Source organism: Hordeum vulgare, chromosome 1H (genome assembly GCF_904849725.1).
Source record: "Hordeum vulgare subsp. vulgare chromosome 1H, MorexV3_pseudomolecules_assembly, whole genome shotgun sequence".
Taxonomy (NCBI): Eukaryota; Viridiplantae; Streptophyta; class Magnoliopsida; order Poales; family Poaceae; genus Hordeum; species Hordeum vulgare.
Window position 1 is genome coordinate 173,893,408 of NC_058518.1, and position 15,772 is coordinate 173,909,179.

The 15,772-nt window shown below is 46.3% G+C and overlaps 1 protein-coding gene across 6 annotated transcripts in view; it reads right to left on the reverse strand.

The window, feature by feature from the left end:
* Positions 1–15,772, reverse strand: part of LOC123428025 (putative ion channel POLLUX-like 2) — a 67,772-nt gene that overhangs the window by 29,419 nt on the left and 22,581 nt on the right. For all 6 annotated transcript variants that reach the window (XM_045112188.1, XM_045112196.1, XM_045112180.1 and 3 more), the window contains 7 exons: positions 14,474–14,736; positions 14,201–14,272; positions 13,997–14,072; positions 13,747–13,845; positions 13,505–13,659; positions 13,316–13,420; positions 13,104–13,190 (listed from right to left, as the gene is read on the reverse strand). In XM_045112188.1, the coding sequence (XP_044968123.1) occupies positions 13,104–13,190; positions 13,316–13,420; positions 13,505–13,659; positions 13,747–13,845; positions 13,997–14,072; positions 14,201–14,272; positions 14,474–14,736 (857 nt within the window). The remainder of the gene's footprint in view (positions 1–13,103; positions 13,191–13,315; positions 13,421–13,504; positions 13,660–13,746; positions 13,846–13,996; positions 14,073–14,200; positions 14,273–14,473; positions 14,737–15,772) is intronic.

Here is a 15,772-nt window from a genome sequence, read left to right on the forward strand (position 1 = left end):
CTTTTTCTGGGATATAAAAAAGCTCTCAGAGGTAGAAGAGACTTTAATCCCAAGAAAGTAGCGAAGAGGTCCAAGATTAGACATAAGCAACTGCTCACTAAGACGGGCCTTGACAAAGGCAATATACTCGGGGTCATCCCCAGTGATGACCATGTCATCAACGTAGAGAAGAAGAGTCCGACCACGAGGAGAAAGGTGAATAAACAATGCTGGATCATGAACACTGGCTGAAAAACCAGCGACAGTCAACACAGAGGAAAAACGCTCAAACCAGGCGCGGGGGGCTTGCTTAAGGCCATAGAGAGAGCGACGAAGACGACAATACCATGCTATCAGGAACGGCAAGAAGTGTACGAACAGTGGTCATATGAGCCACAGAATCAAAAGTCTCGTCATAATCACGACCATGCTCCTGCTGAAAATAACGAGCCACAAGACGAGCTTTGTGACGCTCAAGAGAACCATCGGAGCGAGTCTTAACCTTGTAGACCCACTTATAAGTGATGGGATGGACTCCAGGAGGAAGGGAAACAAGATCCCACGTACCAGTGCGTTCAAGAGCAGCAATCTCCTCTGCCATCGCAAACTGCCATTCAGGATGAACAACAACCTGATGATAAGTAGTCGGCTCAAGAACAGCAGCACCAGCGGTGGAAAATCCAAAGTGATCAACAAGCGGACGAGGACGAGAACGCAAGCCATAAGTAGGCTGAGACGAGGATGACGACACATCCACAGAGGCATCCACAGAACGTGAACGACGATTGTAACACTGAGGAAAAGATGGAACAATGGAAGGAGGAATCGCCAAGGTAGAATCGGGGAGTGGCGACGAAGAAGTCACCGGAGATGAAGGTGTAGAATCCGGTGACATGCTAGGCGAGGAGACCGTGCAAGATGGTGGCGACAAATCGACTGGAGGTGGAGAAGCAGAGGGAGCGGAACGAATAGGCAAAGGCTCGACGACTGTGATAGGTGTGTCAGGAAAAGTGAGGAAAGAGATATCCTCCACTGAAAAGGTCGAGGAAGATGGGCGTGGATAGAAGGGACGAGACTCATCAAAAGTCACATCCCGAGAGATACGCATCCGACGACCGATAGGATCCCAACAACGATAGCCCTTATGCTCCGCACTATAGCATAAGAAGACACACTCAACAGACTGAGCGGTCAATTTGGTGCGTTCGCGGGGGGCAAGAAGAACATAGCAAACACAACCAAACAAGCAAAGCATCGAATAATCAGGAGAACGATCAAAAAGACGCTCGAAAGGAACACCACCCTGTAGAGCAGCGGAAGGCTGGAAATCATCCATTTTCTGGAAATCAAAAAGACGCTCGATAGGTGGAGGTGGAGACGGCCTCAGCCCAAAAATGAGGCGGGAGAGAGGCAGTAATCATCAATGCACGAGCCGTCTCAAGAAAATGACGATGCTTGTGCTCAGCCACGCTATTCCGAGCGTGAGCACCAGGACAAGAGAATTGAGAGAGAGTCCCTTGCTCGGCAAGAACACCACGGAACACAAGAATGGGAGAAGAGAACTGAGTATGAACCATGGCAGCAAAACGCTTATAAATAGACAACACCTCACTACGAGAAGTCATGAAATAAAGCCATGTGTAACAAGAGAAGTCATCTATGAAAATAATATAGTATTTATGACCCCCTTTCGAAGCGAAGGGAGCCGGACCCCATACATCGGAATGAACTGAATCAAAAGGACGCTTAGACACTGACTCACTATGTGGATATGGTAACTGAATCTGCTTGTCAAGACGACAGCCCTGACACTCTAAAGAGACATCTCCTGAGACAGACCCCAGAAGACCTCGACGAACTAACGACGACAAACGAGAAGCACACAGATGACCAAGTCGATGATGCCACTGCTGGAAGGAACCAGTAGCCGAGGCGACCAAAGCGGAAGAACTGGCGATAGAGTGGGCAGCGGAAGGAACATGAAGCCAATCCAATTCCCAGAGACCCTTAGAATCACGGCGGCGAGGGCCAGCCCCAACCAGAGTGTGCGTGCGACGGTCCTGGACAGAACAAGAGTTAAGGTCAAGGATGACGCGACAACCAGAATCAGCATGTTGACCAGCGGAAAACAGATTCATGGTAAGTCGAGGAACATGAGCAACATCAGCAACAGAATAAGGAGTGGTAAGATTGCCTCTACTAACGACAGAAAGGGGAGTACCATCAGCGGTGAGGACATGAACGGGAGAATCAAGCGATCGAAGAGAGGACAGAGTGGAAGAATTAGAAGACATATGAAAGGAAGCTCCAGAGTCCAGAACCCTTGGGGATGTACCTGAAAATGTAGAAGGTGGTTGCTCAGTGCAGGAAGCCTCGGTCACAGAACCAGCAGTACCCGTCGAGGAAGAACCTGAAGCAGCGAGCAGACGCTTAAGTCTCAGAATATCCTGCTCAGTCAGAGCGATGCCTGAAGCTGTCGAGGTAGAGGGCGAAGTCCCTGAAGATGATGATCGCGCCTTGCGCAGATGTTTCTTCTTCGTGTAGCACTGGGACTCAATATGACCATCATTGTTGCAGTAGGTGCAATGTAGACGGGGGCGACCTGGGCCTCCAGAAGGAGTGGGCAAGAGCGGCGGAGCACTCGAGCGAGAAGGGGTCGGTGCAGCAGGTGGCATAGAAGGAGCCCGAGCAGCGAGCACAGAGAGAACCTCCAGCAAACCAGCACCACGTAAGCGAGTCTCCTCAGCATGAATCTCAGAAAGCGCCTCCATGAGAGAGATACGGCCACGAGCAAACAACTGAGCACGCCGAGGCTCAAACTCCTTACGGAGCCGAGACAGGAACTCGTAGACGCGATGAAACTCCAAATCGGCCTGGACAGCCTGGCTACAGGGGCAAGTACGACAACCAGCACTGCGGAGAGAATCAAGCTGGCGCCAGATAGCAGAACTCTGTGTATAGAAGTCATCAACAGTAGAGTCACCCTGCCCAAGAGCATGCTCCTGACGGACCACAGAGAGGTATAAGGCATCACCAGAGGACTCATAGCGCTGACGAAGGCGAGTCCACATCTCAAACACAGTAGTAAGGCCCAGAAACTCAGAGGCAAACTGAGGCAGAACGCTAGCAGTGAGAACAGCTGCAGCACGAGCATCATCATCAAGCCACTGGGTGTAAGCAGACAGAGCACCATGATACGTCTGAAGAGCCTCCTCATTGTTAGGAAAGCAACTTATCTATATTGAAGGCCCAAGGGGCATATATATATTACACATGACTTGAGGTGCAAGGAAAGTAAACATAGACTAATAAGGACTCCTAGACTAATACTAATAGACTAATAAGGACTCCTAGACTAATACTAATACTTCCTAACACCCCCCCTCAAATGCAAAGCGTATGCAATAGCATTGCATTTGAAGAAGTGTAATACTCAAAAAAAATGATAATCCAAATCCGCGTCTTGAGAGTGTCGTCGTAGCATGAAGAGTCTTCAAAACTTGTCGAGTCGCCGAAGGAGATAACGAAGAGATCGCATATCAGAGGTAGACACCGCATCACTTGAAGATACGAGATAAGTATCAAGAGAAGATGAGTTGTCAAAAGGAGATGGCACATCAAGAGGAAGACACCGAAGAGATGGCACATCAGAGGAAGACACCGTATCACTTGAAGATACAATATAAGTATCAATAGAAGATGGGTTGTCAAAAGAAGATGGCACATCAAGAGAATAAAGCATTGGTGGACTCGCATGGCATGAGAAAACACAAAATATCAACGGATTTGGTGGACGCAGCGGAAAAAATAGAAAACTAGAAAACACACACTAGATTAGGGATGATAGCAGCGGAAGAAGAAGAAAATATCATGGCGGCGAAGGCCAATTCCAACAAGAGTGTGCGTGAGACGGTCCTGACTGTGTAGAAGGTGGTTGCTCAGTGCGGGAAGCCTGAGTTGGAATACCAGCAGTACCCGTCGAGGAAGAACCTGAAGCAGCGAGCAGACGCTTAAGTCGCAGAATATCCTGCTCAGTCAAAGCGATGGCTGAAGCTGTCGAGGTAGATGACGAAGTCTCTGTAGATGATGATTGCGCCTGCCGCAAGTGTTTCTTCTTCGTGTAGCAGTGGGACCCAATATGACCATCATTGTTGCAGTAGCCACAATGTGGACGGGGGCGACCTGACCCTCCAGCAGGAGTGGGCAAGAGCGGCGGAGCACTCGAGTGAGAAGGGGTCGGTGTAGCAGGGGGCGTAGAAGTAGCCCGAGCAGCGAGCACCGAGGGAACCTCCGGCAAACCAGCACCACGTAAGCGGGTCTCCTCAGCACGAATCTCAGAAAGCGCCTCCATGAGAGAAATAAGGCCACAAGCAAACAACTGAGCACGCCGAGGCTCAAACTCCTTACGGAGCCGAGACAGGAACTCGTAGACGTGATGAAACTCCAAGTTGGTCTGGACAGCCTGGCAACAGGGGCAAGTACGACAACCAGCAGTGCGGAGAGAATCGAGCTAGCGCCAGATAGCAAAACTTTGTGTATAGAAGTCATCAACAGTAGAGTCACCCTGCTGAAGAGCATGCTCCTGACGAATCACGGAGAGGTATAAGGCATCACCAGAGGGCGCATAGCGCTGACGAAGGCGAGCGCACATCTCAAAGGCAGTAGGAAGGCCCAAAAACTCAGAGGCAAACTGAGGCAGAACACTAGCAGTGAGAACAGCTGCAGCACGAGCATCATCATCAAGCCATTGGGTGTAAGCGGACAGAGCACCGTGATACACCTGAAGAGCCTCCTCATAAGCCAAGACCTTCGCATCATAAACACGGATAGCATCCTCATGAGCAACCTTAGCTGCATGCTTCGTAGTCTGAGGAGCATCCGCAGGAAGAGCCGGAGGGATCGGCGGAGTGGGAGCCACAGGAGGAACCGGACGTGATGGACAGCAGACCTCACCAGAAAGAACACCCCAAAGACGGATGCCACGCATGTGAATGCGCATAAAGCCAATGAACTCGGTGTAGTTACTACCATCGAAGAACACCGAACAACGAGGGACAGCAACATAGCCCGACGCAGTAGACATTTTTTTTCCTTTTTTTTGAAGGGAATCAGTCAATGGGATCTGAGACCGAGCCGCGTCGACAGGGGCAGTTGGAAAACAACCACGTCAGCAAGAGCAGTGGAAAAAGCGGGCTCCGGGCAGCACTTGGCGATCCAGGCAGCAGATTCAACACGCAACGTTGCGTCCAGGCAGCAGTTGGTGATCCAGGCAGCAGTTGGCAACGAAGACAAGGCGGGCGAGATCCAATCCAGAAGCAGTCCCGATCCAGGAGCAGTCCCGATCCAGGGGCAGTGGAAAAACCGCGGGATACACGAGGGAGAACTCCAGCACTGGCGCGGCTGGATCACGGGATTGACGGGGGCGGTTGGATCCGGCGCGACAGGAATCGGGACGGGGGCGGCTGGATCCGGCGCGACGGGAATCGGGACGGGGGCGACTGGATCCTGCGCGATGGGATCCCGTAGGAGAGAGTCGGCGGGATTGGATCAGAGAGGAGCGGCCGGCGGCTGTGACGGAAAGAGAATCAAGCACGAGTTGCGCGTGCGAAAAAAAACCTAGGGCTCTAATACCATGTTAGGAAAGCAACTTATCTATATTGAAGGCCCAAGGGGCATATATATATTACACATGACTTGAGGTGCAAGGAAAGTAAACATAGACTAATAAGGACTCCTAGACTAATACTAATAGACTAATAAGGACTCCTAGACTAATACTAATACTTCCTAACACTCATAAGCCAAAAACTTCTCATCATAAGCACGATCAGCATCAGCAAGCTTAGCCGCATCCTTGGTGGCCTGATTAGCATCCGTAGGAAGAGCCGGAGGGATCGGCGGAGTGGGAGCCACAGGAGGAACTGGACGGGGCGGACAGCAGACCTCGCCAGAAAGTACACCCCAGAGACGGATGCCACGCATGTGAATGCGCATGAAGCCAATGAACTCGGTGTAGTTAGTACCATCAAAGATCACCGAACAACGAGGGACAGAAACATAGCCCGATGCAGTAGACATTTGTTTTTTTTAGAAATCACGTAGAGACAGGAGAATCAGGCGAAATCGGACGAATTCAGCAGCGGGGTGGCGACGAAATCGGGAGCAGGCAACGGGATCCAGCAGTCAGCAGTTACAGCCGGCGGAGATCCAACAGGGCGCCTCGATCTGGTGAGATGGGGCGACGGTGGGATGGGGCGGCGTCAGCGCTGGTGCGAGCTGGATCCGCCTCGATCTGGCAGATGGGGCGGCGTCAGCGCTGGGCGAGCTAGATCCGCCTCGATCTGGTAGATGAATCGATGGTGGCGGCGGCTGGAGGCGGCAGGGAATCCAGCGGGGCGGCCACGGGAGGATCCGGCAGCAGGGGCTGCGGCGGGCGTTCAATCCGGGGCACAGCAGCAGCAGGACGAGAACGGGAGCTGCAGCAGGAGGAGATCGGGAGCAGCAGCAAGATCCGGTAGGAGCAGCGAGACGAACGGCGGCTGCATGGAGAAGGATCGGAGCACGAGTTGCGCGTGCGAAGAAAAAACCCTAATGCTCTAATACCATGTTAGGAATAAGCAACTTCTATTCCCATGAGGCCATAGGCCGGTATATATACATGTATAGGTGGTGGACTATATGCAGGAAACCCCTTATATATTGGGATAAATACAAAAGGGTACATGACTTATATTATAACTCTAACAACAGGAACTACGGAATATAAACGGAGCCTGGTAAAGGACGAAGTGATGATGCGCGTGGGAAATGGTTCCAAGGTTGATGTGATCGCCGTCGGCACGCTCGCTCTTCGATTACCATCGGGATTAGTGATGAACCTAAATAATTGTTATTTGGTTCCTTGCGTTAAGCATGAACATTATTTCTGGATCTTGTTTAATGCAAGACGGTTACTCATTTAAATTAGAGGATAATGGTTGTTCTATTTATATGAGTAATATCTTTTATGGTCATGCACCCAATGTGAATGGTTTATTCTTGTTGAATCTCGATAGTGATGATACACATATTTATAACATTGATGCCAAAAGATATAGAGTTAATAATGATAGTACCACTTTCTTGTGGCACTGCCGCTTAGGTCATATTGGTGTAAAACGCATGAGGAAGCTCCATGCTGATGGACTTTTGGAGTCACTTGATTTTTAATCACTTGACACATGCGAACCATGCCTTATGGACAAGATGACTAAAACCCCGGTTTCCAGTACAATGGAACGGACAAGTGACTTGTTAGAAATCATACATACAAATGTGTGTGGTCCAATGAGTGTTGAGGCGCATGGTGGATATCGTTACTTTCTCACCTTCAGCGATGATTTGAGTAGATATGGGTATATTTACTTGATGAAGCACAAGCCTGAAATATTTGAAAAGTTCAAGCAATTTCAGAGTGAAGTTGAGAATCATCGTAACAAGAAGATTAAATTCCTGCGATCTGATCGAGGAGAATATCTGAGTTATGAGTTTGGCATGCACTTAAGACAGTGTGGAATTGTTTCACAGCTCATGCCGCCTCGAACACCAGAGCGTAATGGTGTATCCGAACGTCGTAATCGTACTTTATTGGATATGGTGCGTTCTATGATGTCTCTTACCAATTTGTCACTATCGTTTTAGGGCTATGCATTAGAGACAGGTGCATTCACTTTAAATAGGGCTCCATCTAAATCCGTTAAGACGGCACCGTATGAATTATGGTTTGGCAAGAAACCTAAGCTGTCGTTTCTTAAAGTTTGGGGCTGCAACGCTTATGTCAAAAGGCTTCAGCCTGATAAGCTTCAACCCAAAGCAGATAAATGCGTCTTCATAAGTTACCCAAAGGAAACAGTTGGGCATACCTTCTATCTCAGTTCCGAGGGCAAAGTGTTTGTTGCTAAGAACGGGTCCTTTCTCGAGAAAGAGTTTCGCTCCAAAGAATTGAGTGGGAGGAAGATAGAACTTGATGAGGTTATTGAACCGTCACTTCAACTAGAGGGTAGCACGACGCGGGAAAATGTCCCTGTGGCGCCTACAACAGTTGGAGAGGAAGGTAATGATGGTGATCATGAAGCTTCGGATCAAGTTACTATCGAACCTCGTACGTCGACAAGGACACGTACTGCTCCCGAGTGGTACGATAATCCTGTCTTAGAAGTCATGTTGTTGGACAACAATGAACCTACAAGCTATGGTGGGCCTGGATTCCGACAAATGGTTAGAGGCCATGAAATCCGAGATGGGATCCATGTATGGAAACAAAGTGTGGACTTTGAAAGTATTACCGGAAGGTCGAAAGGCTATTCAGAACAAATGGGTCTTTAAGAAGAAGACGGACGGTAATGTCACCGTCTATAAAGCTCGACTTGTGGCAAAGGGGTTTTTACAAGTTCAAGGAGTTTGACTACGATGAGACTTTCTCACTCGTAGCGATGCTTAAGTCCGTCAGAATCATGTTAGCAATAGCTGCATTTTTCGATTATGAAATTTGACAGATGGATGTCAAAACAGCGTTCATTAACGGTTTACTTAAGGAAGAGTTGTATATGATGCAACCTGAAGGTTTTGTCGATCCAGAGAATGCTGACAAAGTATGCAAGCTCCGGCGATCCATTTATGGACTGGTGCAGGCATCTCGGAGTTGAAATCTTTGCTTTGATGAGGTGATCAAAGCGTCTGGGTTTATACAAGTTTATGGAGAAGCTTGTATTTACAAGAAAGCGAGTGAGAGCTCTGTAGCGTTTCTAATATTATATATGGATGACATATTGCTGATTGGAAACAATATAGAACTTTTGGAAAGCGTGAAGATATATTTCCATAAGAGTTTTTCAATGAAAGACCTCGGAGAACCTGCTTACATATTAGGCATCAAGATTTATAGAGACGGATCAAAGACAGATCAAGACGCTTAGGACTTTCACAAAGCACATAACTTGATAAGGTTTTGAAGAAGTTTAAAATGGATCAGTCCAAGAAGGGATTCTTGCCTGTCTTGCACCGTGTGAAGTTGAGTAAGACTCAATGCCCAACGACTATAGAGGATAAAGACAAGATGAGTGTCATCCCCTATGCTTCGGCCATAGGCTCTATAGGCCCCCTTTGTTTGGGCTACAGATTCCCAAGAATCAGCTATAGCTTAGATTCCGAGAATCAGTTGTGGCTGTGGATTTTGAGAATCTGAAGCTGACTGTTTGTTTACCCTGCTGTAGAAAAACCACAAGTGTTGTGAAATGTCCATAATGTCCGGAATGCGCAAATGGTCAATCATAACCTTGTAAACACTTATCACATTCATCAAACAGTTTATAAATCTTCTAATTCATTCGTTCATACATGCGTACACATTTTGGCCAGATTCATACGCACATGATCTGAGCAAAAAAAAATCACCAAAGAAGAAAAAAAATGAAACGTAACAGGCACTGCGAGGCAGTAGAGCAGCGCCATGAAACGAGCAACAAGGACGATTGTGAGCAGAAGAAGATGGTTGCAAGAAGAACATCATGACTTGATGAGAACCAATGCGTTTTGTATTTTCTCCCTGTACGTAGCAGCCTCAACACCAATGCCATGGCGCCGTCCTCGCCATCAACAACAGCAGGCATGCAGTGCTATCAAATGGAGGAAGAGAAGGCCACGAACGCCGGCGCTGGAGCACAAGGGGGCCGCCGGCGCTGGAGCACAAGGGGACCGCCGGCGCTGGAGCACAAGGGGGCCGCCGACACTGGAGCACAAGGGGACCGTCGGCGCTGGAGCACAAGGGGGCTGCCGGTGCTGGAGCACAAGGGGCCGCCGGCGCTGGAGCACAAGGGGACGGCGGCGCGACGGATCTGCGATGGGCAGGGTGGGGATCGAGCGAACCAGACCTGTCCGTGGAGGAGTTGGGCTGGGGGTGCGGTGGCATTTGCCTCGTAATAACGGGAAGAAATTGGCCCAAAGTTGAGAGGGGGTAAGTGGCAGCTCGGGAATCAGCAAATTCGCTGATTCCAGCTTCCGGGCATGTCTAGTGCATTTTGGAAAATCTGATTCTACACAGCTAAGGTAGAATCTGACTCTTTGTTTGCAAATCCGATTTTGACTGTGCTAGAATCCAGGAATCACTATCTATAGCCCAAACAAAGGCCACCATAATGTATGCGATGTTGTGCACAAGACCAGATTTCAATCTTGCGATAAGTATGGCCGGAAGGTTTCAAAGTGATCCAGGAGTGGAACACTGGACAACGGTCAAGAATATCCTTAAGTACCTGAAGAGGACTAAGGAAATGTTTTCATTTATGGAGGTGATCAAGAGTTCGTCATAAAGGGTTACTCGATGCTAGCTTTGACAATGATCCGAATGACTCTAGGTCTCAATCAAGATACGTATTTATTCTAAATGGTGGAGCGGTAAGCTGACGCAGTTCGAAGCAAAGCATGGTAGCTGATTATACATGTGAAGCGGAGTACATAACTGCTTCAGAAGCAGCGAAAGAAGGTGTACGGATGAAGCAGTTCATGACGGATCTTGGAGTTGTGCACAGTGCACTGGATTCAATGACCCTGTTTTGTGACAACACTGATGCCATTGCTCTAGCAAGGAACCAATGTTTCACAAAAGGACCAGACACATAAAACGCCGCTTCAATTACATCCACGATTATATCAAGGAGAACATAAACATTTGCAAAATACATACGGATCTGAATGTTGCAGATCCGTTGACTAAACCTCTTCCACAAGTAAAACATAATCAGCACCAGAACTCTATGGGTGTTAGATTCATTACATTGTAATGTTAGATTACTGACTCTAGTACAAGTGGGAGACTGTTGGAAATATGCCCTAGAGACAATAATAAAGTGGTTATTATTATATTTTCTTGTTCATGATAATCGTTTATCATCCATGCTATAATTGTATTGATCGGAAACTCAAATACATGTGTGAATACATAGTCAATAAAGTGTCCCTAGTGAGCCTCTCCTGGACTAGCTCGTTGATCAAAGATGGCTAAGGTTTCCTAGCCATAGACATGAGTTGTAATTTGATAACGGGATCACATCATTAGGAGAATGATGTGATGGACAAGACCCAAACCGTAAGCATAGCGATTGATCGTGTCAAGTTTACTGCTATTGCTTTCTTCATGTCAATGTATCTGTTCCTATGACCATAAGATCATGCAACTTCCTGACACCGGAGGAATGTCATGTGTGTATCAAACGTCACAACGTAACTAGGTGATTATAAAGATGCTCTACAGGTATCTCCGAGGGTGTCTGTTGAGTTGGCGTGGATCAAGACTGGGATTTGTCGCTCCGTGTGACAGAGAGGTATCTTGGGGCCCACTCGGTAATACAACATCACAGTAAGCTTGCAATCAATGTGACTAAGGAGTTAGTCACGGGATCTTGTATTACGGGACGAGTAAAGAGACTTCCTGGTAACGAGATTGAACTAGGTATGGAGATACCAATGATCGAATCTCGGGCAAGTAACATACCGATGGGCAAAGGGAACTGCATACGAGATTAGCTGAATCCTTGACATCGTGGTTCAAGCGATAAAGATCTTCGTAGAATATGTAGGAATCAATATGGGTATCTAGGTCCCGCTATTGGTTACTGACCGTAGAGGTGTATCTGTCATGTTTGTATAGTTCTCGAACCCGTGGGGTCTGCACACTTAACGTTTGGCGGTGATACAGATATAGTTGAGTTATTGTGTTGGTGACCGAAGGTTGTTCGGAGTCCCGGATGAGATCCCGGACATGACGAGGAGCTTCGGAATGGTCCGGAGGTAAAGATTGATATATGGAAAGTTGGTATTCGAGTTCAAAAAGAGTTCCGGAAGGTTATCGGTTTTGTGATGGAAGTTCCGGAAGAGTTTCAGGGGTCCACCTACCCCGGAGGGCCCCATGGGCTGTGAGAGGTGGCGCACCAACCCTGGTGGGCTGGCCACCCCTCCCACCTAAGGCCCATGCGGCCAAAGAAGAGGGCTGGCCACCCCTCCCACCTAAGGCCCATGTGGCCAAAGAAGAGGGTTGGCCCAGAGGTGACCGCCGCCCCTCCTTCTATGGGGGACAAGCCACCTTTTGGCGGCCGCTGCCCCCTAGGGTGCCGGCCTCCTCCTCCCCTCCCCCTATATATACTAGAGGAGAGGGAGGGCAGGCGCAGCCCTCCTCTCTCTCTCGTAGTATTTCTACACCGTCACGATTGCGGTAGTGCTTGGCGAAGCCCTGCCGAGATAGCTCCACCACCGCGAAGTGTAGTTGGTGCTCGGAGAGTACTTGCGTTCGGGGATGGACCCTGATCACCTCGCCGAGCTCCATGAATCGTTGCTGGCCAAGATTGAAGCTTTCGTGCTCGGGGAATCCCTAGTACCATTCCTTGTGTCTTTTGGTGCTATGCCATGCACATCTTTAGAGGGCATGGGGGACCCTGTCTCCGTATTGCTGACATTGTTATTTTAGATCTTCACACATTTTTTTTGTTATTTTAGATCTTCACACATTTTTTTTATAAAGTTGGTCAAGCTTAAACAAGCTTGACTTAGGACAGACCCAAAACTTTAATTATTTTGGAACGGAGGGAGTCTATTTTAGGAACAAGATTTCATTGGTTAGTTACTAGCCGGTACTATAAAAGGAAAACCATCTTGAGTGTCTCCCTCTCTTCTCAACCTGACAGGGCGTCATGGCCAGCCGCGAATGCCTACATTCAATCCTCAGACAATACCAAATCAGGCACATATTTAATTTCACATAAGTGTTGGTACTCAGAAAAATATATCAGAATGTAGCATATGGCGTCGATGTTCAATAGAAAAATACATGAATTTTCTTTAAAGAGTTTGTCTTGGTATGTTTCCTGATAATAGCCATGGCTTTTTTTCCAAGTTATTCATCTCAAACCATTTGAAAAGTTTCAATTGTCCTATCCAACACTAGAACAATGGATTCGCATGTACACAGGAGTTTGATGGCCCACAAAGATAGCATTCATTAGTACATAAAAATACAACGACCCTCCCTTCTCCCAAATTATTTCCAGTGCAGCAACCATAAAGGAAGGCATATGGCTATATGGTTATATACATACCGTTCATTTTTTGATGGTAAGATGATTATAGACTTTGCTTTGTTTGCTGCCGCTCTCTCGAATGATTTCGTCAGGCTAAGGCTACAACTGAAATTTGAAGTGAAGTCTGAGTTTTCACATATCAAGTGGAACATCTGTTCTAAAGTTAAAAAACTGAAAACAAGTTGCATGCATTCAGAAAGCATGGCAAGAAGAATTGCATAACGTTTTACCTCTTGGTGAATACATCAACATGGCTTAAATCTTTAGATATGGTATCTCCAAGCTTCTCAATATGCTTTCTGGGAAGTTCCGAGAGAAGGAGAATTCTCTGCTTCCTTCACATTTTTCAAAGAAAGTAATTGGCTGTATAAAATTGTGTAAATGCATATTGCCAAAATGCTACGTTATCCTTCAGTTACCTTGCTGTAGCAGTACCTAGGCGAATTGCTGATTCCTGAAACTTATTCAACTGATTCAATATGGACGTCAGATGACTATTCACTCCACAGATAACGATATGATCCTCCTCAAGGACCTGCAACTGGGCCCCTTCCCTTACCTTATGCATTTGGGTCTGTGTAAAACCAGGTGACAGATAAAGACTTGCTCTATGTAAAGATTTTTCACCTCAGTTTTGTAGAATAATGAAAAAATAACTCACTCTAAATTGTTCTGTCATTGCGCTTAACAAACGAGAATAGAACAATATACCCCAGATAGCAAGAAAGAACCCAATAAGACGCTCAATACGTGTCTTTTGCTGTGAAAACAAGCAAAAGAATGTATTAAAAAGAGTCCTCTAAAAGGGAAATATCTATAGAATGGTTTGTCAAAGATATTCCTAAGAAAAGGCAGTATTGAATAACTAAGTACACATATTGTTCTGAACCCAGAAAGCAATTGGCACTTACTCTCAGATGAGTAGATGATGAACATAGACATGCCCAAGCTTCCCATAAGCAGTCCTCCAGAGGCAGTTCTTTCTTCCTAAAATAGAAACCAGTATATTTCATTTATGTTAGTACTGACTAGTGAAGATGTAGGATATCCTCTCTGACAAATAGAGAAGAATAAATCAGAAAATTTACGCCCCTTCAAATAAGAAAGTTACAGACCTGAACTTATGAAATAGCAATCCTCCAACGAACACAATAGAAAAGCACGTGACGAGCAATGTGATAATAGACCTTTGAAGATATAGTGAAGACAAAGTACCAGGTTAATTCATCATGAGCAAGGAACTTCAGTTATTATGTGTAACTTAGGATGAACTTTTGGAATGCGCAGAAAGGTGGCAGCCTGGCCAGTGTAGTAGTACGATCAAAGAGGCATTGCACAATACAAAATATACATGTCTAGCTAGTAAAAACTAGATATATTCCACTTACAAGGCAATGTTTCGGTCAAGCTGTGTATTGAATAGATAGTACAAGCGTGAAATACTCCATCTGACATCAGGCGGTGGTGGAAGAGTCACGTCTAGCTTAAGAGGCACAGGTGTCCTAATAGGATCAGATATGCAAGCAAATGGCAAACTTGTAATATTGTGTGATATCCTGGGGAATGATTTCATCATTAACTGCATCTGGCCTATAACAACCCTGTGTAGAAGGCAGAATGTGATGCTTACTATATTCACCATGTTGTTTCCCTGCAAAGTTGAACGGGCATGGGATATTCAGGAAACAGAAGGTATATTGATAGTATATATTTGTCGCAAAGTGTAATGACCATTGTGTAAACCTGCTCATCAGGAGTTGTAATAGAGTTTGGAAGCATCATGTAACATAAAAAACTTTGCATTAGCCTCAAATCTACCCCAAGTGAATGTTGTGCATGAGTAGTCGTCAAACCTCTGAGCTAGTAGTTTTGCTAGCTCACAGTTGTCATAACATACCCCTGCTTTTAACCCCAAAACTTCTGGAATAGTTTTGGTATTTCAATCAAGTGCTTTTGTTCAAATTCAAAAAATTGGAAGAACTGTAATCTAATTGTCTGGTGACGATTCCCTTGATAAAAATTCATGAAATTTTGTATCTGGGGATAATATTATGCCCATAACCTCCAGTAAAATATTCATGACTTGTGGAGTCATATTTCGCCTAGTTGCAGTTCAAGCCCAAATTGGGGCAAAATTGGGTTTGAATCAATATGGCAGTCAAATACCCATTTGAAAATCCTGGAAAAAATGCATAGTACTGTAAAGTTCTATACTAAAACATTTGTGCTATTGGGGGGATAAAGACAATAAGAATAATAAAAAGAGAAATAGTCAGCCAAATCCTAACTCGGCCAAATTCGGCCCAGGTGACTTTTCTCTTGCCTCTTTCCCTAGCCGTCTGATGGGCAGCACTATAAAAAGACTGTCTGGTGGGCCCACTAGTAAGGCTGCTCGCCAGCTCATGAGCCACACCCCGTCTTCTTCCTCCCTTTTACTTCCACTTCTTCCTGCCTCCACACATATTCCCTCATATCTCTCGCCCTACATGCAACATCCTGGGGTAGTATCCTAAATAGAAATTGATTGTTATTTTTATTTTTGCATCATGTCATCATGCTTTAATTCATAATGAGGTTGATTAAACCATCAACATTATTAAAATTCCCAACCCTAATTAAATCCAATTAAATAAATTGCTTAGATCTTTGATCTATTTAAACAGAGAGATTTCACATGGTGAATTCTC